The sequence below is a fragment of the Ammodytes marinus genome (genome assembly GCF_949987685.1).
Source record: "Ammodytes marinus genome assembly, chromosome: 10".
Classification (NCBI taxonomy): Eukaryota; Metazoa; Chordata; class Actinopteri; order Uranoscopiformes; family Ammodytidae; genus Ammodytes; species Ammodytes marinus.
The window spans coordinates 5312577-5332055 of NC_137214.1; the positions used below are offsets into that span (position 1 = coordinate 5312577).

Genomic DNA, 19479 nt, shown 5'->3' on the forward strand with positions numbered 1-19479 from the left:
AACCTATCTCATGCGAGTGACACATCTCTATGGGTATTCAATACAAAATCACAGGATGGACGTTTTCCTTTTATAAACACGATAGGTAGCAATAACTGCATCTACTGTATGTTTAGACAGTAAAATACTGCTGGGAGGATGGCATCGTATATAGGGGAGAACGGGGTAATGTGAGACAACCCTGTATCTAGGACACGGGACACATTTTTGGTCATGTGAGATATATGTTTTCAAGCCCCTCTCATTTCCCCTTGGCCATGAAAGAGAGGACCTCATGGTGATGTTGTAAGCATGTTTTTTTCACAAAAAAAATTTTTTGCATGTAAATGTAAATTTTCTTGCTGTCAACTTAATCGATTGTTGTGCCTAATCAAATTGATTCAGGTAGAAAAACTTCTATCACACATGTTGATGAACTACCAACATATGAAACCATGTGATGATGATAACTGAAGATTAGCCTGAATTGCTGAGAGAGGTATAGTTTTTTTCTCAAATTGTGGCAGTGGGGTAAAGTAAGACAAATGCTGTAGGGTAAAGTGAGACAGTGTCTGTGCCCTCTTTTAATGAATCCATTATATTTGAGGTAGCAAGGAGACTAGTTTGAAAAGACAAAGGACAATGTGGGCTGGAGATGATGGGGGTTGATGGTTGAAGGGGTGCCATCAAGGGCATGGTTTGGCACGTATGTATGTGGGGGACAGGAGAGTGACATTTAACATCAATAGACTCTGTAGAAATATGTCTTTATTCAATGAATTATCCTAATAAAACAAATGCAGAAAAAAAGACTCAAAAGATAAAGAAAAAGACAGCTGGGTCTAGTCCTGTGTTCTGAGTTCCAGGCGCTCTAGCTGGTTCTGATTGTCCTTTGCTCTGACCTCCAGACACTAGCTGGCTCTAAGGGTCTTGTGTTCTGACCCCAGACTGTGTTTTAATCTAACTGGTTATATCTGTCATTTGAATGTTAATTATTAATTATGAATTATATGTTGTATTTGATCAGAGTTACTTTCAAGTGTTTAGAAAAATGGTTTGCTTAATTGACCAAACCCCATGATTCTGTTACTAGTAAGACATTAGTTTCGTAATATTTGGTTTTCAAGCTAGCTGTCAGGATTCTAACTGTTACAATTTGTGTTGTTATGGTGGTTTCAGAGTGGAAAAAGTGAGTGGATCAGTTTACCCCCTTGATTTTTCTGGTCTGACAACTTTTTTTAAAACAATCATATTCTCACTGCCCTTTGTCTTGAATAAATTCTGCTAATGCCCATTTCTAGGAAACATCCTGAATTAATGGGAAATGTGTACATTTGAGTGATAAATCATTTTAGATTGCTTAGAGGGGAGCAAATGTAAAAAAAATCTCAGATTACCCCGTTCTCCCCTATTTATTGCCATAAATCAGCCCTTTGCAAGCATTACAAGCCAACACTTCTGTAAGCTGACATGGTAGCCTGCACACCATACACTGTCACACACTATAGCCTGGGCTGATGAGCAAGCTGCCACAGTGTGCAATGTGACCCATCATAGTGTCTGTGTAAAGGGAAATTATGCGTTGTCACACACTCACGCTCGTTGCACCATTACACGATCCTTGGAGATGAATGACCTTCTAGGCCGGAAAACAATGGGCAACCACCAGGCTGGACCAAAACATCTCCTAGCTTGCTTGGTTGGTATGGCAACAACCGAGCCCTAACAATATGGAGACAGCAGAGATCACCATCTGAGACGGAGGATGAGAGAGGGAGAGATAGAGACAGAGAGAGAGAGAGAGAGCAGAGAAACCTGAGATGGTCAGACAGTCTCGGTTTGCTTTGTGGACATCTCCCCCCCCCCCCCCCCCCCCTCGTGCGCTCCTGTGTGAACTAATGAATTAATGACCATGTGCCTATAAGTTCCATGGATGAATCATTTAGGAAGGATCCGGGGTGAATGGGTGCACCCCACTTCTGTCTCCTGTTTGACCTCCCAAAGATTAATATCCTCTTAAAGGTAGAACAGCAAACGATGTCATACTGTTATGTGCACTGGGAGTTATAACCTCTACCTTTTCAGCTGCATGAAATGAATGGAACCTGTAGCAGCAAAGCAAAGGTTTCACTGGGGAATACAGAGTGCGTTGCTCTGAGGGGAAGAGAAAACGCTGACACACAACTCGACTGTGCTCGAGTTACTGTCAGCTTCAAAAAACCCTTTAGCAGACAGCAGCCTGCATAAAATGGTGGATCAGCCATTCACGTTCAAACACACACACACACACACACACGCGCACGCACACACACACACACACACACACACACACACACACACACACACACATACACACACACACACACACACACACACACACACACACACAACTCTACACAGGTGTGTGTGTGTGTGTGTGTGTGTGTGTGTGTTATTAAGTGTCATAACCCCATAGAAAAAGGGGTTCACTTGGTTGCTTTATATATTGGCACTATCACACCAGTAACCCCCTATGACCAGAAAGTCTGTTACTTTTGAAGAAGAAAACCAGTAGATCAGGATTGCAGTGTTGTGTTGTTTAAACCAACCCAACAGGCCCTGCTGCACATGTGGAGCGGGGTGGGGTGATGTTTGTGTGTGAAACTATACTGTAGGATATGAATGAAGGGTGGGTCCGCCTATGGGGGGGCGGGGGGGGGGGGGGACTGGAACACTGTGTTAACAAGATTAACTCAAGCAAGCAATGCAAACCACTCTTAACTGAACATGCTCTTTCATGTGCTTTTTTGAGTACATTGTAAAACCAGTAAATCCTTAACCTTAACCTTACTGTAACGCTATATTTTGTTAAGACAAAGAGATCAACAGATGCTACAGCATTTACAGTAATTGAACAGCAAACCCATATCGGTATTCACTCCAGACCCCATGTATGCCTTTTTTTCTTTTGCTTGAGTAGCTTTTCACACAAGTCACTTTACTCCCACTCTAGTATAAAATCAAATGTCTTGTTTAAAAAAAGCAGCGGAATATTTTGACAAGATTGCTATGCAATACTTTGCTATCTATCTGTCTATCTATCTATCTATCTATCTATCTATCTATCTATCTATCTATCTATCTATCTATCTATCTATCTATCTATCTATCTATCTATCTATCTATCTATCTATCTATCTATCTATCTATCTATCTATCTATCTATCTATCTATCTATCTATCTAACTGCTATCAACTAAGGTGTGTGTGTGTGTGTGGGGGGGGGGGGGGGGCATTTGCATAGCTACATGAACTCATCTGCATTTAGAATAAGTGGTTGCAAATATTAGACCTTGAATTTTAATCCTTTGTGTCCAATTGGTTTACTTTCTTTAGTCTTAGATAAATACATTTCCTTTGGATTACTAATGTATTTTTTCCCCTCAGAGCAACCCCTCCCATTGATTTGAAGGCAACCGTATAGGGGGGAGAACATCTAGTGGTGCATGTGCACTTCATTGACAAGGAGTACTGTGGGCGTGGCCTCGCGTCAATCATCCAACTGAATGCGAGACTTCAGCACGGCAGGGCGGGGCTTCAGAGGGAAATCCTGTCGTCCACTGGCTGGTTGCTGACGGCAGGGGCGGGGCTTGTAGACGGAAGTGTCTCCCGACTGGTCCAGCTGTCATCTCTAAGCGAGCGAGAGAGAAGAGAGACCATTTACACCGGCTGCCTGTGAAATGCAGAAAAGGGGAAAACGCTAGAAAAAAATAATAATGGCAACATCAAAACGATAAGGTCATGACGCCGAACTGAAGGTAGCTATGCCCCACAATTCATAAACATACGCTCGTCCGTCGACACGTTAGCGCAAGCGGTCGAGGTCGCGTTACGTTAACTCGAGGTGTAAAAAAAAATTATGACAAGGATTGGTAGGCTGTGTGACATTGAACGTAGGCTACAGGACACGACACAGACGAGGTCGTTTAAAGAGACTTCCACTATTTTCAAATTGTCATGTCGTGGAAATGTTGATAGGAGTGTCGTGTGCTGTAGTTGAAAATTCAAAGGGGTCGTTGTCTGACGTTAACGAATTGGGTTTGTGCCTCCCAGCTTCTTTGCAAATATGCTCGAGCGTCTCTGCGGTATATGGGGCTATTATCCTAGCATAGCGGCTCGGTGAAGGGAACTACCCTAGATCCAGAACAGACAGGAGACGTCACCAACATTTCCCTGGGTGTTTAAATGGTCGCGTATGAGGAGGTCATTGCTGGAAGAAAAAAAAACATTATTCGGTAGGTGTCTGACTGTAAACTGTATGCCAACATGTCTCTCGAGCGTTTTTACGGATGCACTGTAATGCATACACGCACTTAAAGAAATAGTGACCACTGCTGTGATCTGCATGATTAATATGAAGGCACATGGAGCAGCTGTTAGCTCGCTGCTAGCTGCCTAACGACCTTTTTGGAGACGTCAGCTTGCTTCACCAGCCCCCAGACTGTGTTTAGCTGCCTACGCTGGTTATAGGCTTAGGCTGGGGTGTTTGCCTGCCTGCCTGCCTGTTTATTCGAGTGTTATATTTCACGCAGCTAGGCCTCCCATGGCCCCAGCGAGTCAATGATTTAATCTCATTGATTGCATCACAAGACCAAGGCAGGCAGGCAGGGTGCAGCCCGAGCATATTCACTGCGTTCTGGCGAGCCTGGTTTCTAATTATGTATTTATTTATACAGGTTTTTAAGAGGCCTGATCAACTTGAGGTGTGACAGCCTTTTTTTGATTGATATTTTTCTACTTCAAATTAATTTTCACATGCAATCGTACAAAAGAGAACACATCTACAACAATCATGTCACCTCAGTATTGTCCTATCATCATATCCAAATTCAAATCACAGACACGGGCACTCCATTAACTTCATTCTAATCCATTTGCAATCACCCGTTTTTACTGCATCACATCACATGCTCACCGGAAGATCCATTCTCCCCACTGTGGTTATGGAGAATTTGTATTCTTAATAATGTAAGGTAGTTGTAGTATTCCAGTTGTCCATTTAACGATAAACATCAGTCCTGAGTTGGAGTTTGGCTGTTTGCACTTTCCAGAAAATACACTTTTTACCCTCACCCTCCTTTGTTGGACAGTAATCGTCTTTTGTACAATCAACCGCAACACCCCGAGTAAATAAAGACAGAGTTTTGCCTACTGTATGTCCTGGAGTCTTTTCTGGCTTGTAACATCATGCTTTTTGTATGCCCCTCCTCCCCCCTCTTGCCCTTTCTTAACCCACATTTTAGGATCAAGAAAGACAAAAAAAGTGACCTGAAGATTAAAACTGGGCGTCCTAAATGGGGGACTACGGCTTTGGAGTTCTGGTGAAGAACAGCGGTGGCGTTAACAAATCAGCGTTCCCCGTGCGGATCCCGCCTCACCTCCAGCCCCAGCAGCACCCACACCACCACCCCTCCTCCTCTGACCCCCCCAGTCCCCCCTCCTCCTTCATCAACAACAACACAGTCTGCTCCACCAATGGGGGCGGCAGCGCCTGGCTGTTCCCCGTAGCCCAGCACGGCAACATGCAAGATGAGATCCTAGATTCATCATCGGACAAGTCCAAGGCCCTGGAGGAGAAGGTCCAGCCTCAGGCCCTGTCCCCGGGCCAACAGGAGAGCGGCGGAGGCCTGGGAGATCTGGATGGAGCTCTGCCCGAAGACGGCTCTCTGGAGAAGGGTTCTTTGGAGAGCAGTGGCGGCAAGGAGAAGCTCAGGATGGATTCCCCGGTGCTGAGCGGCTTCGACTACCAGGACAGCCTGGGGATGGGTACGAGCTGTGCCCAGTCCACCTCCTCCTCGTCCTCGCTGACCAGCTTTAACAACTGGTCCCCGGCCGTGCCCTCCAGCCAGTCTGCTGTGGTCGGGGAGGACGTGGGCGGGTTCTTTGGCCCGGCCGGCTCCAACGCCAACGGGCCTCCTCCCATGCTGTTCCAGAACTTCTCTCACCATGCCGGGCCTGGCTTCGGAGCGGGAGGGAGTTTCTCCCCGCAGATCGGGCCCCAGCATCACCCTCCGCCCAGCGCCCCTCACCCCCAGCAGCACTACCATCCCCACGGCCAGCAGGGCGTCCAGCAGCACCGGCGCTCCCCGGCCAGCCCTCACCAGCCCCAGCCCTCCTTCCCCCCGCATCCCCACCGCTCTGGACCCTTCACCCAGCTACCCCACCTGGCCCCCGCCCAGAGCAAACCCCCCTCACCCTGGGGAAGCTACCAGAGCCCCTCCACCGCCACCTCCACCTCCTGGAGCCCCGGTGGCTACGGGGGCTGGGGGGGCACGCAGGGCGTCAGAGAGTACAGGAGGGGGGTCGGCGGAGGGATGACGGGGCTGAACTCCATCTCCCCGCTGAAGAAGTCCTTCCCCAACAACCAGGTAGATGAGATTGACCATCTCAAACCCTAGCTAGTTAGATTTGATTTTAAATGGATCACAATGACATTGGACAAACCAAATGCATTGTTTAAGTGTTAGTTTCAACACTTGTCCATTGGGAAATATTTAAAATAAAACAATTAAAGGTAGAAATAGAAACACTAACACGGGAAGACATAACCAAGAGGAAATTACTGAAATAATAAACTATGCAATATAAAAGAGAAGCAATATATTGAAATATGAGTCGAATATATACATGAACTTTAGAGCAAAGGCAGCATGATCAAACAATAAACCAGTTGTAAGTTAATCATGTGAGCACTATTTTAATTTGAGTAATTATTTAAGTCCATTAAGGCCTCATTTCCACTGAGCAGCACAGTTCGGTTCAGATAACTTTAGATCTGGCTTGCGTTTCCACTGCGTTGAACGCCACTGGGCGCGGCAGCTACGTTACTATGGTGACATCTTAGCAGTGGGACACTGTATAGCCCACTGATTTAATTCAAAGAAGAGGAAAACGGCCCACTATAAACAGAGCTGTGGGTCGACATTGTACTCTGAACACAAGACTCTACACTCTTGCCGAGGTGACTACACACAGTGGTTCATCTCAAACACAGAAATTATGAGTCTGTCGACCAATCAACAGACTCCTGTCTGTAGCTCTAGCATTTTCGAGACGGCTTGGTATGCCAATGAAAGGGTGACGAAAATAGGTGCGGCACGGGGTGCTCCGGTGGTGTAGTGGATAGAGCGCGTACCACATTGGCTCCGGCCTTCGTTGCAGTGGTCGCGGGTTCAAATCCGACCCGTGGACCTTTACTGCTGGTCATCCCCTCTCTCTGTCTACCCATTTCAACTCTGTTCTATCTAATAAAGCTTGAAAATGCCAAAAAAATAATCTAAAAAAAAAAAAAAAAAAAAAAAGGTGCGGCACGGTTCACTTATGTTGATTCCCTTCCCAACTTTTGACTATGGAAACACAAATGCATGCCGCGAGATGTGCCGAACTGAACCGCACCGCTCAGTGGAAAGGAGGCTTAATAAAAGCTTAGGAGCTATTTGCATGCATTGATATGACATCATGTCACACAATACCGCTGGTCTGGTATGAAACTGAATCCATGTGTCCTGCAGGTTCCCTCTCAGAAGTTCCCCAGAAACAGCTCTGGCTTCAATCACAAGGGCTGGGTGGAGGACAGCATGAGCCGCAGTGACAGTGTCTACCCCTTCCAGGTGAGCATACTTACTGCAGGTAGAAATCAGGCTGGTATGTAGAAAATGACGGTGGGACGCCATTTTATAGAAGGACATTCACGTAATGTGACATGAAGATAAAGAAAAAAAAAAAAAAATTAAATAAATGTTATCGGTGATTGCAGGCAGCAGCAAAGCAAAATGAAGGGCATTTTCCCATCCTTCATTTCCAACTAGCTAGCTTACCTTAATTGATGACGGATCACCTATTTCACTGTTTCTAATGTCACATGGTGGCAGCGGCAGCAACATTATAGCGCAGTAGTAGAGACAAGGCATTATATACAGCGACACAGCACAAGTCAAAATGTAAATACATCACAGAAAGAGAAATGTAGGGTTAGACAGTGAGACCATAAAACCCTCTTTCTGCCTTTTCTCAGGCTAGGATGATCCGATTTCAATTTCTTTTGCACATTTATACTTCATAGGATCTCCGAGTTCAATACACCTTCATATTCCAACCGGTGAAGGAGGCCTTTAAGTAACAGGATGTTTTGCCGGCCAATGGCCATTAAAGCAATTCCAGCTACTCTTGATCTCCTGACGTCCTGTGTCTCTCGCAGAGATGCAGATTATTTATTTTTGGCATTTTTTCATGATTTGGAGAGACAGAGAGGGGAATGACATGCGGGGTAACGACCATGGGCAGTGCTCTAACCACTATACCACGAGCGCACCCCTAGAAAATGCAGATTTTTTTTTAACGTGAAACTGCTTTATTGTGTTTCACTGTCTTGTCTATTTTTCCAGCTATTATTTTCACCCAGCTCGACATTGTGTGCACTAGTGGACGACACTGTAGGTAGTGTTGCGGCCCGGGCTAACACGTTGCTCTCGCTATCTGACATCTTGGGGATTTTGATATTGCGACAAACTTTTTTTTTTTACCGGTAATCAAAATGTATACCACAGTTGATATTCAATCATAAACAGCGACAGACTTTGGACATTGACCCCTATAGGAATACATATTGTAAAAAAAACATGTCCTGTGTGTCCTCCTGGGGCCCATTGCTGTTTATCCTATCAAACACACTTCTCTGTATTAAATTCAACAAATAAGCCATTGAGGAAAAACAGGATACGTGACAGTTGACTAGCCAGACTAAACGGATAAATTGAAACTTATTGTGTGTGTGTGAGGTTTTATCTAGAGCATTTCGTTGAAGGAGAGTTATCATCTGCTCTCATCACATGGCCTTCCTCTTGCCCTGATTTGGAGAAGTCTTGTGCTCTTCTTTGCGTTTAGATACACAGGGAGGCACCATCCACTTGTGTTACGCGTACAACATATATAACTTATCGTGGCCACTCTGCCTATTTGGAATTGTTCCAAATGCATACATCTTTTTGCCTTAGAATTATAATTTGTGTTCAAAACAAGAAAGAACATTCCATTCAAACCATTAAATCTTCAAATGATTGATCAAATGCTTATGAATAATTGGTCGACGTAAAATACAGAGCAGCTTCTTTGCTCTCTCTATCTCTCTCTGTACAAAGTGTACATCAGCAGGTTAGACGGATGATTTAGTTGTATCTCCTAACATATCTAGCTTACCTTCTTATGTGGCGCTATGGGATACAGTGTTTGCTGCAGAGTTACACAGAGGTGAATTTGTGTAACACTCTGGGCCTCCATTTTCTGTTTTCCATGGCTCTCTGCTGTACGGGGGATATTCTTTGCAGGGTATATTTTCTATTAGCAATGAGCCTGTGCTGCTGTAGCTGGTGATGTGGTGACGCGAGGAGTTCTAATTGTTTTGTCTTGGTCTCTTTCAGCAGGAGAGAACACGGCCCTTTGATGGTTTCAGCATGCACTCCCTGGAGAACTCCCTGATTGACATTATGAGGGCTGAGCAGGACTCCTTGAAAGGTTGGTTCCCATGCTAACAATAGCGAGGAGAGGATATAGCTTTTCTCACTAGCTGGCTGTACATAAATACAGCTGTCGCATGTACTCGACAGCGAGTAGAAATTGGGTATTCTTTTTTTCACAATGCTGACATCAGTTTGAACCGTCATGCTGCTTATCGGATCCCAGAAATAGTAGCTTGGTGATGCTAATAGTGTACGTTTTGAGTTAGTCTTTTTTAGTGGGTGTTAACCAGAGTTTTAATTTATTTATTTTTTTAATACAGCTGCATGTCATGTACAGCTGTAATGATTTAGTGTAACCATCCAAAATGAAACATTAATGAGCTTTGCTAACTTCTCAGCCATTGTAGGCACATAAACATTCACCCATCTGTTGCTCTGCGCGTGTACCAGTTTGCAGCGCTCTCTCTCTTCTGATTGGATATCAGTTTCGGGATACCAGATAAGTTTATTTGCCGATTGCATGCAGAGCGGGTGACTTAGAGATCGTAGTTATGAAAGGCGCACGCACACTATATACAGTCATATGAAAAAGTTTGGGAACCCCTCTCAGCCGGCATTATAATTGACTCTGCTTTCACACAAAAAAAGATAAAAGTGGTATGTCTTTCATTTACCAGGAACAGCTAAGTACTGGGATGTTTTCCAAACAAAGATTTTTTGAAAAGCAGTATTTAGTTTTATGAAATTAAATAAAATGTGAAAAACTGGCTGTGCAAAAATATGGGAACCCTTGTGGTCTTGCTGATTTTAATACATGTAACAGCATGTAAAACTGATGACTTTAAACACAAAATTGGTTGGATTATGTAGTTAAGCCTTGAACCTCATAGAAAGGTCTGTTTAATCATGATAAAAGGTATTTTAGGTGCCTAAATGCAAGTTCCACTTCTCTTTGACTCTCTGCAGAAGTGAGACAGAATGCGATCATCAAAACAGCTCCCAAAAGATCTTAAAAACAAAGATTATTCATTGTCATGGTTTAGCGGAAGGCTACAAGAAGCTTTCCCAAAGGTTTCAATTGTCAATTTCTACTGTAAGGAACGTTGTCAGGGAATGGAAGGACACAGGCACAGTTGCAGTTAAACCCAGGTCTAGCAGACCAAGAAAAGTACAAGAGTGGCATATGCGGCGGATTGTGAGAATGGTTGCACACAACCCAAAGATCACCTCCAAAGACCTGCAAGAACATCTGGCTGCAGATTGTGTATCTGTATATGGTTCTACAATTCAGTGCAATTTGCACCAAAACATCTGTATGGCCGGGTGATGAGAAGGAAGCCCTTTCTGCGCCCACGCCACAGATACAGTTGCATGGAGTATGCAAAAGCTCATTTAGACAAGCCAGATTCATATTGGAAGAAAATGCTTTGGACTGATGAGACAAAAATTAAGTTATTTGGTCTTTATAAAAAGCAGATGTTTTGGTGCAAATTGCGCTGAATTGTTGAACGATGTACAGATACACAATCTGCAGCCAGATGTTCTTGCAGGTCTTTGGAGGTGATCTGTGGGTTGTGTGCAACCATTCTCACAATCCTCCACCTATGCCGCACCTGTTTTTTTCTTGGTCTGCCATGCCTGGGTTTAATTGCCACTATGCCTGTGTCCTTCCATTTCCTGACAACGTTCCCTACAGTCGAAATTGACAATTGAAACCTTTGGGAAAGCTTCTTGTAGCCTCCCCCTAAACCATGACAATGAACAATCTTTGTTTTTCAGATCTTTTGGGAGCTGTTTTGATGATCCCATTCTGTCTCACTTCAGCAGAGAGTCAAAGAGAAGTGCAACTTGCATTTAGGCACCTAAAATACATTTTCTCATGATTAAACAGACATGTCTATGAGGTTCAAGGCTTAACAACACAATCCAACCAACTTTGTGTTTAAAGTCATCAGTTTTACATGCTGTTACAGGCATTAAAATCAACAAAACCACAAGGGTTCCTATATTTTTGCACAGCCAGTTTTTCACATTTTATTTTATTTCATACAACCAAATACTGCTTTTCAAAAAATCTTTGTTTGGAAAACATCCCAGTAATTAGCTGTTCCTGGTAAATTAAAGACATACCACTTTTATATTTTTTTTGTGAAAGCAGAGTCAATTATAATGCCGGCTGAGAGGGGTTCCCAAACTTTTTCATATGACTGTAAGTGATCACTGTATGAATATAGAGCGATTTAACATGTATATTAACATAAATATATTGATACTTCACCTTTAATATTGGACCAAAGTGAAATAATGTCCCCTCTTAATGAGATTTGAAAAGCAGTTTATAGTAAGCAGGGATGGATATCAACATTCAAATCTCCAATTTTAGACAAATTGTGGGCAAAATTGTACTTTAAGTGCAAAAAAATTCAATTTTAATAAAATATGTCTTTTACAGTGAAAAGAGTATTTCTCAAAGTATATCATCTATCAAAGTAATCATATATCATGAAGGAGGCCAACTCAAATCAGTTAGTTTCGTCATCTTGTCCGTCAGTCATGTATTCAATCCCCTGCGGCATTTTTAGCTGTAGAGACTCTGTGATCTGGACTCTCTCATTAATAAAACATTTGAGTTCTGTTATTATCAATCTTGAAAAGGAAGAGCCAGCTCTACTGATGCTAATCTGGGCCAGCTCACACTTCCACATTTGTCAAGAGAGTATTTTCCAACACTTTATGTAGTCAGTCAGCTTCTCTCAACCTGCTGATCATTTGCACACATTCTTTGACTCATTCCAGTATTTTTCTTACATATGATATTACTCATACACTTTTTTACACAATGTGTCAATCGAACTACAGGCACCATTTGATTTCAAACCCATTTTAACATAGTGTCAATGGGTTAGGAAGGTTTTTTGAAATGTAATTGTAACCCCAGTGAGGAGTCATTTCATAACATGGTGTTCTGCTTCTGTCATGTAGGTCGCTACAGCTTCTCTCACCAGGGCGGAGACGGGCCTCTGCCTATGAATGGTATGTAAATGTATACAAATATGCAGCAGTGCTGTAGCACAATGCAGGGGCTTGAAATGAATGTAGGCCAAATGCTGGACATTTTAAAGAAAAATGCAAGTTGAGATTCACAATTCAGTACTTTGGTTATTATTTAAGTGTAATGTTGTGAGTTTGCATAACAGGTAAGACAAAAGAGAAACCCTCTGGATATCACATGACCACACTGAGACATAAAAAGCAGTGGTAAAGTCATATAACTTTTCTTTTCCTTTTTCTAAACTGCTATGATAGTCACTGTGCAACACGACCAATATGGCTCTCTATCTTGCAAGTGACTCTTACTTTAAGATACAGTAGCTCCTTTTTTATTTTGCTGGCGAATCATCAAAGGAATTTCAAGCCCTTGCAGTGTTTTCACCTGTTATTTTACTGTGTGCCTTTTTTCCTCAAACAAGCCATCTCAAGAGTGTCTTGTGTTGTTTTACATGCAGCGAGAAGTTATGGCAGAAGACGAGGTAAAGCTTGTGAATGTGTCTGTTTCTTGCCTTGTTATTTAGAATGGCAGTAATGGCTCCCTCAATGTGGTATACGTGTGTGTGTTTGTCTGCTTGGCTGTTTAATTGATCAATCCGCTGTGATCTTTGTCAGGCTTCGAGCCCCTTTTGTCTGTAGGGTGTAAAAAGCCTTCCAAGGTTGCCTGCAAAGATATACTGTAGTAGTGATAATACTTGTGCTTTTAACTGTGTCATCAACATTGGAGATCATGGCTGCTTTTTGTATGTACATTTCTTCACGTTATTTAGGGCGAGACACAGCAGGCAAAAACATCGATTTTTCAAGAACTCGTTGATTTTCCATATCATGTCTTTCAAACTTGTATTGATAAAATGTCCGAAATGTGTATTTTTTTTTAAAGATATTTTTTTGGCATTTTTATGCTTTATTGATAGTGTAGAGACAGTGTTGAAATGGGGCAGAGAGGGGAGTGACATGCAGAGAACGATCGCGGGCTGAAATCGAACCCGGGTCCGCTGCTGGCCGAGGCCCATGGGGGGGGACGCCCTACCAACTGAGCTAAGGGTGCCCCGTATTTAGGTGTTTAATAGACTAAAGCCGTTTCTGTTTATCTCCCATTATACAAACATCTTTAACTGCTATTATCTCAACATTAGTTATTTTCAAGAATCTCAACTTCAAAAGAACGTACATCAACTAAACCTTCCATGATCATTGTTAACACCATTCTGAAGGTTATTGCAAAACTAATTTAAAGTAAGAAATCGACTGGTAAAGTTTAATGATGATATCGTTAACACATTCCCCCTATTGCCCTGCAGTGTCTCGCCTCCATTTATTTAGGTCTAATCAAATTCCCTGTCTCATTGTAATATTACATACACTTTTACTTCTTGAACAGAATTGTGGTTCATCCTTGACTAGTGGTGAACCAATATGTGTAATCCAGATGATTGTCTCCACCAGGCCATTCCAATCTGTTCCCCATGGAGGATGAGCGTTTTGGGGAGGACGAGTCAGGTGAGCAGGGGCTGGTTGGCCTGGGCTCAGCCCACTGTTTCCCCCACCTCAACGGGGAACGTGTGGAGAGATACTCTCGCAAAGTCTTTGTTGGAGGACTGCCCCCGGACATAGACGAAGGTAAAGATGTGTTACTACTACAGAGAATGCTTGTCTACATTGTTATATCAAAAGCCATAAGAAACCTACACTACTGAGCATTAGATTGCTATGTGATTTTACTGTCAATTGTTTTATCTACATAAACTTAGCACATAAAAGTAAGGACGTTTGTGTTTGGTCGAGCACCATTTTTAAAGGGAAATAAGCAGGTTTCCCCACAGTATGATATTAATTGCCAAGAAGCTTTGTTACAACAAATAAATAATTCACAAAACACACCTTTCCTTTGCTGTGTATTTATGAAACTCAGAGCAGCACTAAATATACTGATGTACCAAACTCGTTCTCTTCTTCAGATGAAATCACTGCCAGTTTCCGCAGATTTGGTCACTTGTTTGTTGACTGGCCTCACAAGGCAGAGAGCAAGTCCTATTTCCCACCAAAAGGTAAGTCAACCCAGTTTGTAACGTGTATATTTCTGCGCCAGCATGTCGACTACAGCAAATGGTAATGCCAAGTCATTTGCTTGTTGTGTTTGTGTGTGTGCGCTTCATTTTTCTGCATGTCCAACCTTTTTCCAGGATATGCTTTCCTGCTGTTCCAAGACGAGAGCTCTGTCCAGGCCCTGATCGATGCCTGCATCCAGGAGGACGGCAAGCTTTACCTGTGTGTCTCCAGTCCCACCATCAAAGACAAGCCTGTGAGTTTTACCTTCTTTTTAGCTGCTACTTGCTTGTTATGCGCCTTGCCAACACAAATGGCAAAAGCATAGACCCACAAAACAACTGCTCTTTGTGTGTCTGGTGATAATATCCCAGAAACTGTATAATGAATGCTCTGCTGCAATAATGCGTCAGATGATTAGGTTTTGTGCACTCACTTTATATTTTCAGTGCAACATGAAACATTGTCCATGAACTAATCCTGAGCCATTGAAGCCTCATTTTAGCTGTAGTCTATGATGGGTTTGTTTACTCATCCCTTTATATCATGCAGATGTTTCTGTGTCCTGCCTCACAAAATGTAAAATGTTGGGTGGTGTAGCGGTCTAGTGGTTAGAGCTCAGTCCTCTTAGCAGTGACCTGATTCGAGTCCCACCGGTGGTCATTCCCCTCTCGGCCCCATTTCATCTATGTCCCTCCAAATCTTAAAAAAAAAAAATGCATTCACAGGATTTCACCGTCATTCCAGGGGTTTCTTGGGAAAACGCCCTTTCACACTTCCAATGACTTCCTGCAACAGCGACCATATTGAACCAAATACACATGTTAATCCATATTACATAAGTAGCAAGCCCTTTTCATTTTCTAATCCAGAATGTATTTTGCATGCAAAGGGGTGTGTATATAACCGTTACTGAGAGGAAACTCATTTTGTAAATGTTTTAATCATCTTATAGGTTCAGATCAGGCCCTGGAACCTAAATGACAGTGACTTTGTGATGGACGGCTCTCAGCCGCTGGATCCCAGGAAAACTATCTTTGTAGGAGGCGTCCCACGCCCCCTCCGTGCAGGTAAGTGTGTGTGTGTGTGTGATGACCCCTAGATGTAATGAAGTCTCATAACTGGACTAGTGTTGACCCAATTCTCCTGCATTGTGTATCCTAGTGGAGCTTGCCATGATCATGGACCGTCTGTATGGGGGAGTGTGTTACGCTGGGATCGACACAGACCCTGAACTGAAGTATCCCAAAGGGGCGGGGCGAGTAGCCTTCTCCAATCAGCAAAGCTACATTGCAGCCATCAGTGCCCGGTTTGTTCAACTGCAGCACGGGGAGATTGATAAACGGGTGAGTCTCATCTGATGTTAGCAGCGGCCCTCTTCAGGTCTTCAAAATGGAAGAGTGGATGTTCATGAAATATTCATTCCAACCTACCTTAACGTGCTGCTGTGCATTCCAAATGTTCTCGACCTCCATTTTGACTCTGTCCTCCATTTCATGGCTCTTGCTCAGGTGGAAGTGAAGCCATATGTCCTGGACGACCAGCTGTGTGATGAGTGCCAGGGCACCCGCTGTGGGGGGAAGTTTGCCCCTTTCTTCTGCGCCAACGTGACCTGCCTGCAGTACTACTGTGAGTATTGCTGGGCAGCCATCCACTCCCGGGCCGGCCGAGAGTTCCACAAGCCGCTGGTGAAGGAGGGAGGGGACCGACCACGACACATCTCCTTCCGCTGGAACTGAGGCCAGAGAGGGCAAGGGGAACGGGGGGAGGGATTGAGAGAAAAGGGGTAGTTAGGGAAGGGCTATGGGCTACCATATGAAAAATAAATGCACTTTTCTTTTTAAGTTAAACAAAAAAAAAGAACTTAATTTATTTTTTATTTTTTAAATTCGGCCTTTCTAAAATAAGTAAATGCTAATAAGAGAGTGAAATCCCATTTATGTTTTGACTTTAAGTGTGCATGAGCATATGGATGCATTAGATTTGGATTTAGATGTTTTCAGACTTGACTGTACTTTCTTTTCGTGTTAGCTGGCAAAGCTGCTTACATTTGTTGTCAAGAGTAACATAAAATTTAAGTGAGGTTCATCATACCTAAATCTGTATACTAACTATGGAAGTTGAGTTTTAAGAAGGGTGCATTTTCTTACTTTTCGCTTGCAGGACTAGAGAACAACAGTACCATTTTTACCAAAGGTTGAGTTCAAATGTTTGGGTTGAACAGAGGAGGAACACCGTTTCAGATGGTCGGACCATTGAGTTTTTTTTTCTCCAGGAAGCTCGGTGTATAGCAGCATCTGGCCACGTCACAAATACAAAATCTCCCCCTCAGTCTGGCACACGTTTAGATTGCTGGCATGAGTTTTTAGGTCTTGGTTTCAAAAGTCAACACTATGTAACCAGAAAAGGGCAAACCAAAGATTGGCCTACAACACGTCATCAAAAAGCAGATAATGTTGATCTGAGGGTGTTCAGGATAATGTCCTCTTGTCTTACGGCAGAGGAGAAGGCTAGAGTTGTCTGGAGTTTCGGTTTATGGGTGTCGGCTTAATAATGACACAGCCCCTCAGGGCTCAGGTATTGGCAGTAGTATTTGCTCACTTTATATTGTCAGGGATATTAGCACTGGAAGCTAACATGCTAATGTAGTACAAACTAATGGGAATGCACAGTCCAGTCTCCCTGAGCTGTCCTCATGGTGTACCACTGCACGCTCTACCATGACTGGAGCTTCTATCACAAGTCTTGTGGTTGGATATGGTAGTAGCTAGAAATTTGCTGTCACAGAGATAAAGATATTATTTTATACATGGCCTGCTGATTTTTGTACAGTGTTTTATAGCTGATTATTTTGTCATGAACATATATACATTTATTATGCACTACTTTTCTAAATATTTTTTTCAATAGTCATTTTAGGCACATTTTTCACAGATGGGAGAACTCCTTTTGCAATACCTCATTTTTTTCACTTGGTGAAAAATAATTTTGTACCTTTGTTACTAAGAGATCTGCATTTATGGTAAACTTAATTTAAAAAAGAAAATGAATGATATTAATATAATTTTCAATTAGCTTTTATATATTTAAGTGCTGGTAAAATCTGAAAATTGTCTGGTGCATTGGTGTGATTCTGTAGATTAAAAACAAAAAAATTGTAGGCTATCCTTATAGCCAGTCATATATGGATTCTCTATTGTCCTGATAAACATAATTACAGGATCCTAAGGCATGACAAGACCTTTCTAAGCTGATTTTGATAGTCTTGGAAAAAATATATTCTGACATTTCTCTCTTAGGTGTAGACAATAAGATTATCAATAGGGTAAATGTTTTTTGGCTTTGGTCAATGTGAAAATCTTTCCCTTCTGACACCTGAGTGGATAACAGCTGTTTGAATATTTAAGATCCTCTTTCTGGGACTGCCTGTAAGTCCTACTTATTCTTGGCATGCATAATGTAATACAGAAATAACATGACTAGTGTCAATGCAGGACCTAATGTAATGCACTAGATCTTACTTTCTCCTTTTTCCACTTTTCTTTTTCTTAATCTCGTTGAGATCCGCTATCTCTTGTAGCCTCTCTTTACATGATGGAGTCTGCCTTCCTTACACAGACATGATGTTTATGCAAAATCTACACGGTGACAACACTTTGGATGCGTTTTTGTAATGTAGAGGAACACTCAAGTAGGACGTAGATGAGGAGACTTGATCACTTGACCCCCCTTTGTGATGTGGCATGCTTTGGGACATAAACCTGAATGTGATTTAATGTTGCAAGTTAACTTTTTGAGCCATTATGTGCAATACTTATTCTTTCCAGAAAAACAAGTCTCCGCAGTATAAAAATCATTTAACCCATATTAACCATGCAGTCATTTACACAATGTTTGTTTCCTATTGTTCATGCTGATGTTTGCAAGAAGAAGAAAAAAAAACTAATTTATACCTGAATTTATTTTTAAACATTAGTTTTGTGCTTATTTACTTATTTTGCTACTACCATGCTACTGTGATTGAAAACATTGTATATACTAGGTCGGTAATGTATTTAGCATTTGCTATATTTTCAATTTGAAATGTATAACTATCATTTTTGATCAGATTTTGTTATATTTTTGGGGTGATGTGTTAAAACTCGTTGATGTGTCTAGTTTTTTCTAATTGCTGTATTGTGCTCCACATTTTCAGATGAAAAAGAATGATCATGTCTGTTTAGTATTACTTGATTGCAAAAAAAAATTCAATAGTTTTTAATTGTATGCTGGGAAGGTTATATTTATTGATTATTTTTTTTCCTTTTTTTTTTTTTACCTGATATCATTTTTATTTTTATTAAGTCCTTTCACATTTATACGTAAGTTCCAATTTTTTTTATATTTTCTTCCTGATTAATTTACGCTACAATACAGAAGTCAGTTTTTATAGTTGGTTTGTAGTATCGAAGTAAAAACAAAAGATCTAATGTCATATATTCATTTGCTGCCAACTGTTTGTAACTGTATGCATACATTTGAAGTATTTGTAATGTGAGATGTTGAACGAATAAAACAGCTGTGAGGAAGAACCATATGCCTAATTGATTCACGAGAAACTATCTCTGCGTTCCAATATCCATACTTCCATACTATTAAGTAAGCCAGAAAAAGATTTAGGATGTCCCAATACATGCATGTCAATCGTAGTATGCTGTAAACACCTAGATGTCCCACTAACTCCAAATACATTTTGGAGTATTCATCTTTATTCTTGACATTTCTCGACATAATGAAAAAAAAAACTTCCTTATCTTCTTTATTTTCTCTCCTGTGGCTCTAAAACTCCTCTGTACTTTAGTTTGTAGTATAGTAAAAAGAAAGAGTATGTGATTTGGAACGCAGGGTATAGGTGTTTTTTTTACTTTTT

General features: G+C 41.9%; 1 protein-coding gene across 6 annotated transcripts; it reads left to right on the top strand.

Moving 5' to 3' along the window:
• Positions 1-3662: 3662 nt before the first annotated feature.
• LOC307256172 (cytoplasmic polyadenylation element-binding protein 4-like) lies at positions 3663-19123 on the top strand. Of its 6 annotated transcripts, none has more exons than XM_080035060.1 (12): positions 3663-3776; positions 5262-6386; positions 7530-7628; positions 9435-9528; positions 12456-12506; positions 12980-13003; positions 13971-14144; positions 14483-14572; positions 14708-14826; positions 15526-15640; positions 15735-15916; positions 16082-19123. In XM_080035060.1, exons 2-12 carry the CDS (start codon positions 5313-5315, stop codon positions 16307-16309), a joined length of 2250 nt encoding a protein of 749 aa, XP_079891186.1. In that variant the 5' UTR covers positions 3663-3776; positions 5262-5312; the 3' UTR covers positions 16310-19123. The 6 variants fall into 6 exon arrangements, with proteins under 6 accessions (XP_079891186.1, XP_079891188.1, XP_079891189.1 ...); XM_080035062.1 differs by having other exon boundaries at positions 9438-9528; XM_080035061.1 differs by lacking the exon at positions 3663-3776 and adding an exon at positions 4152-4253.
• Positions 19124-19479: the final 356 nt, after the last annotated feature.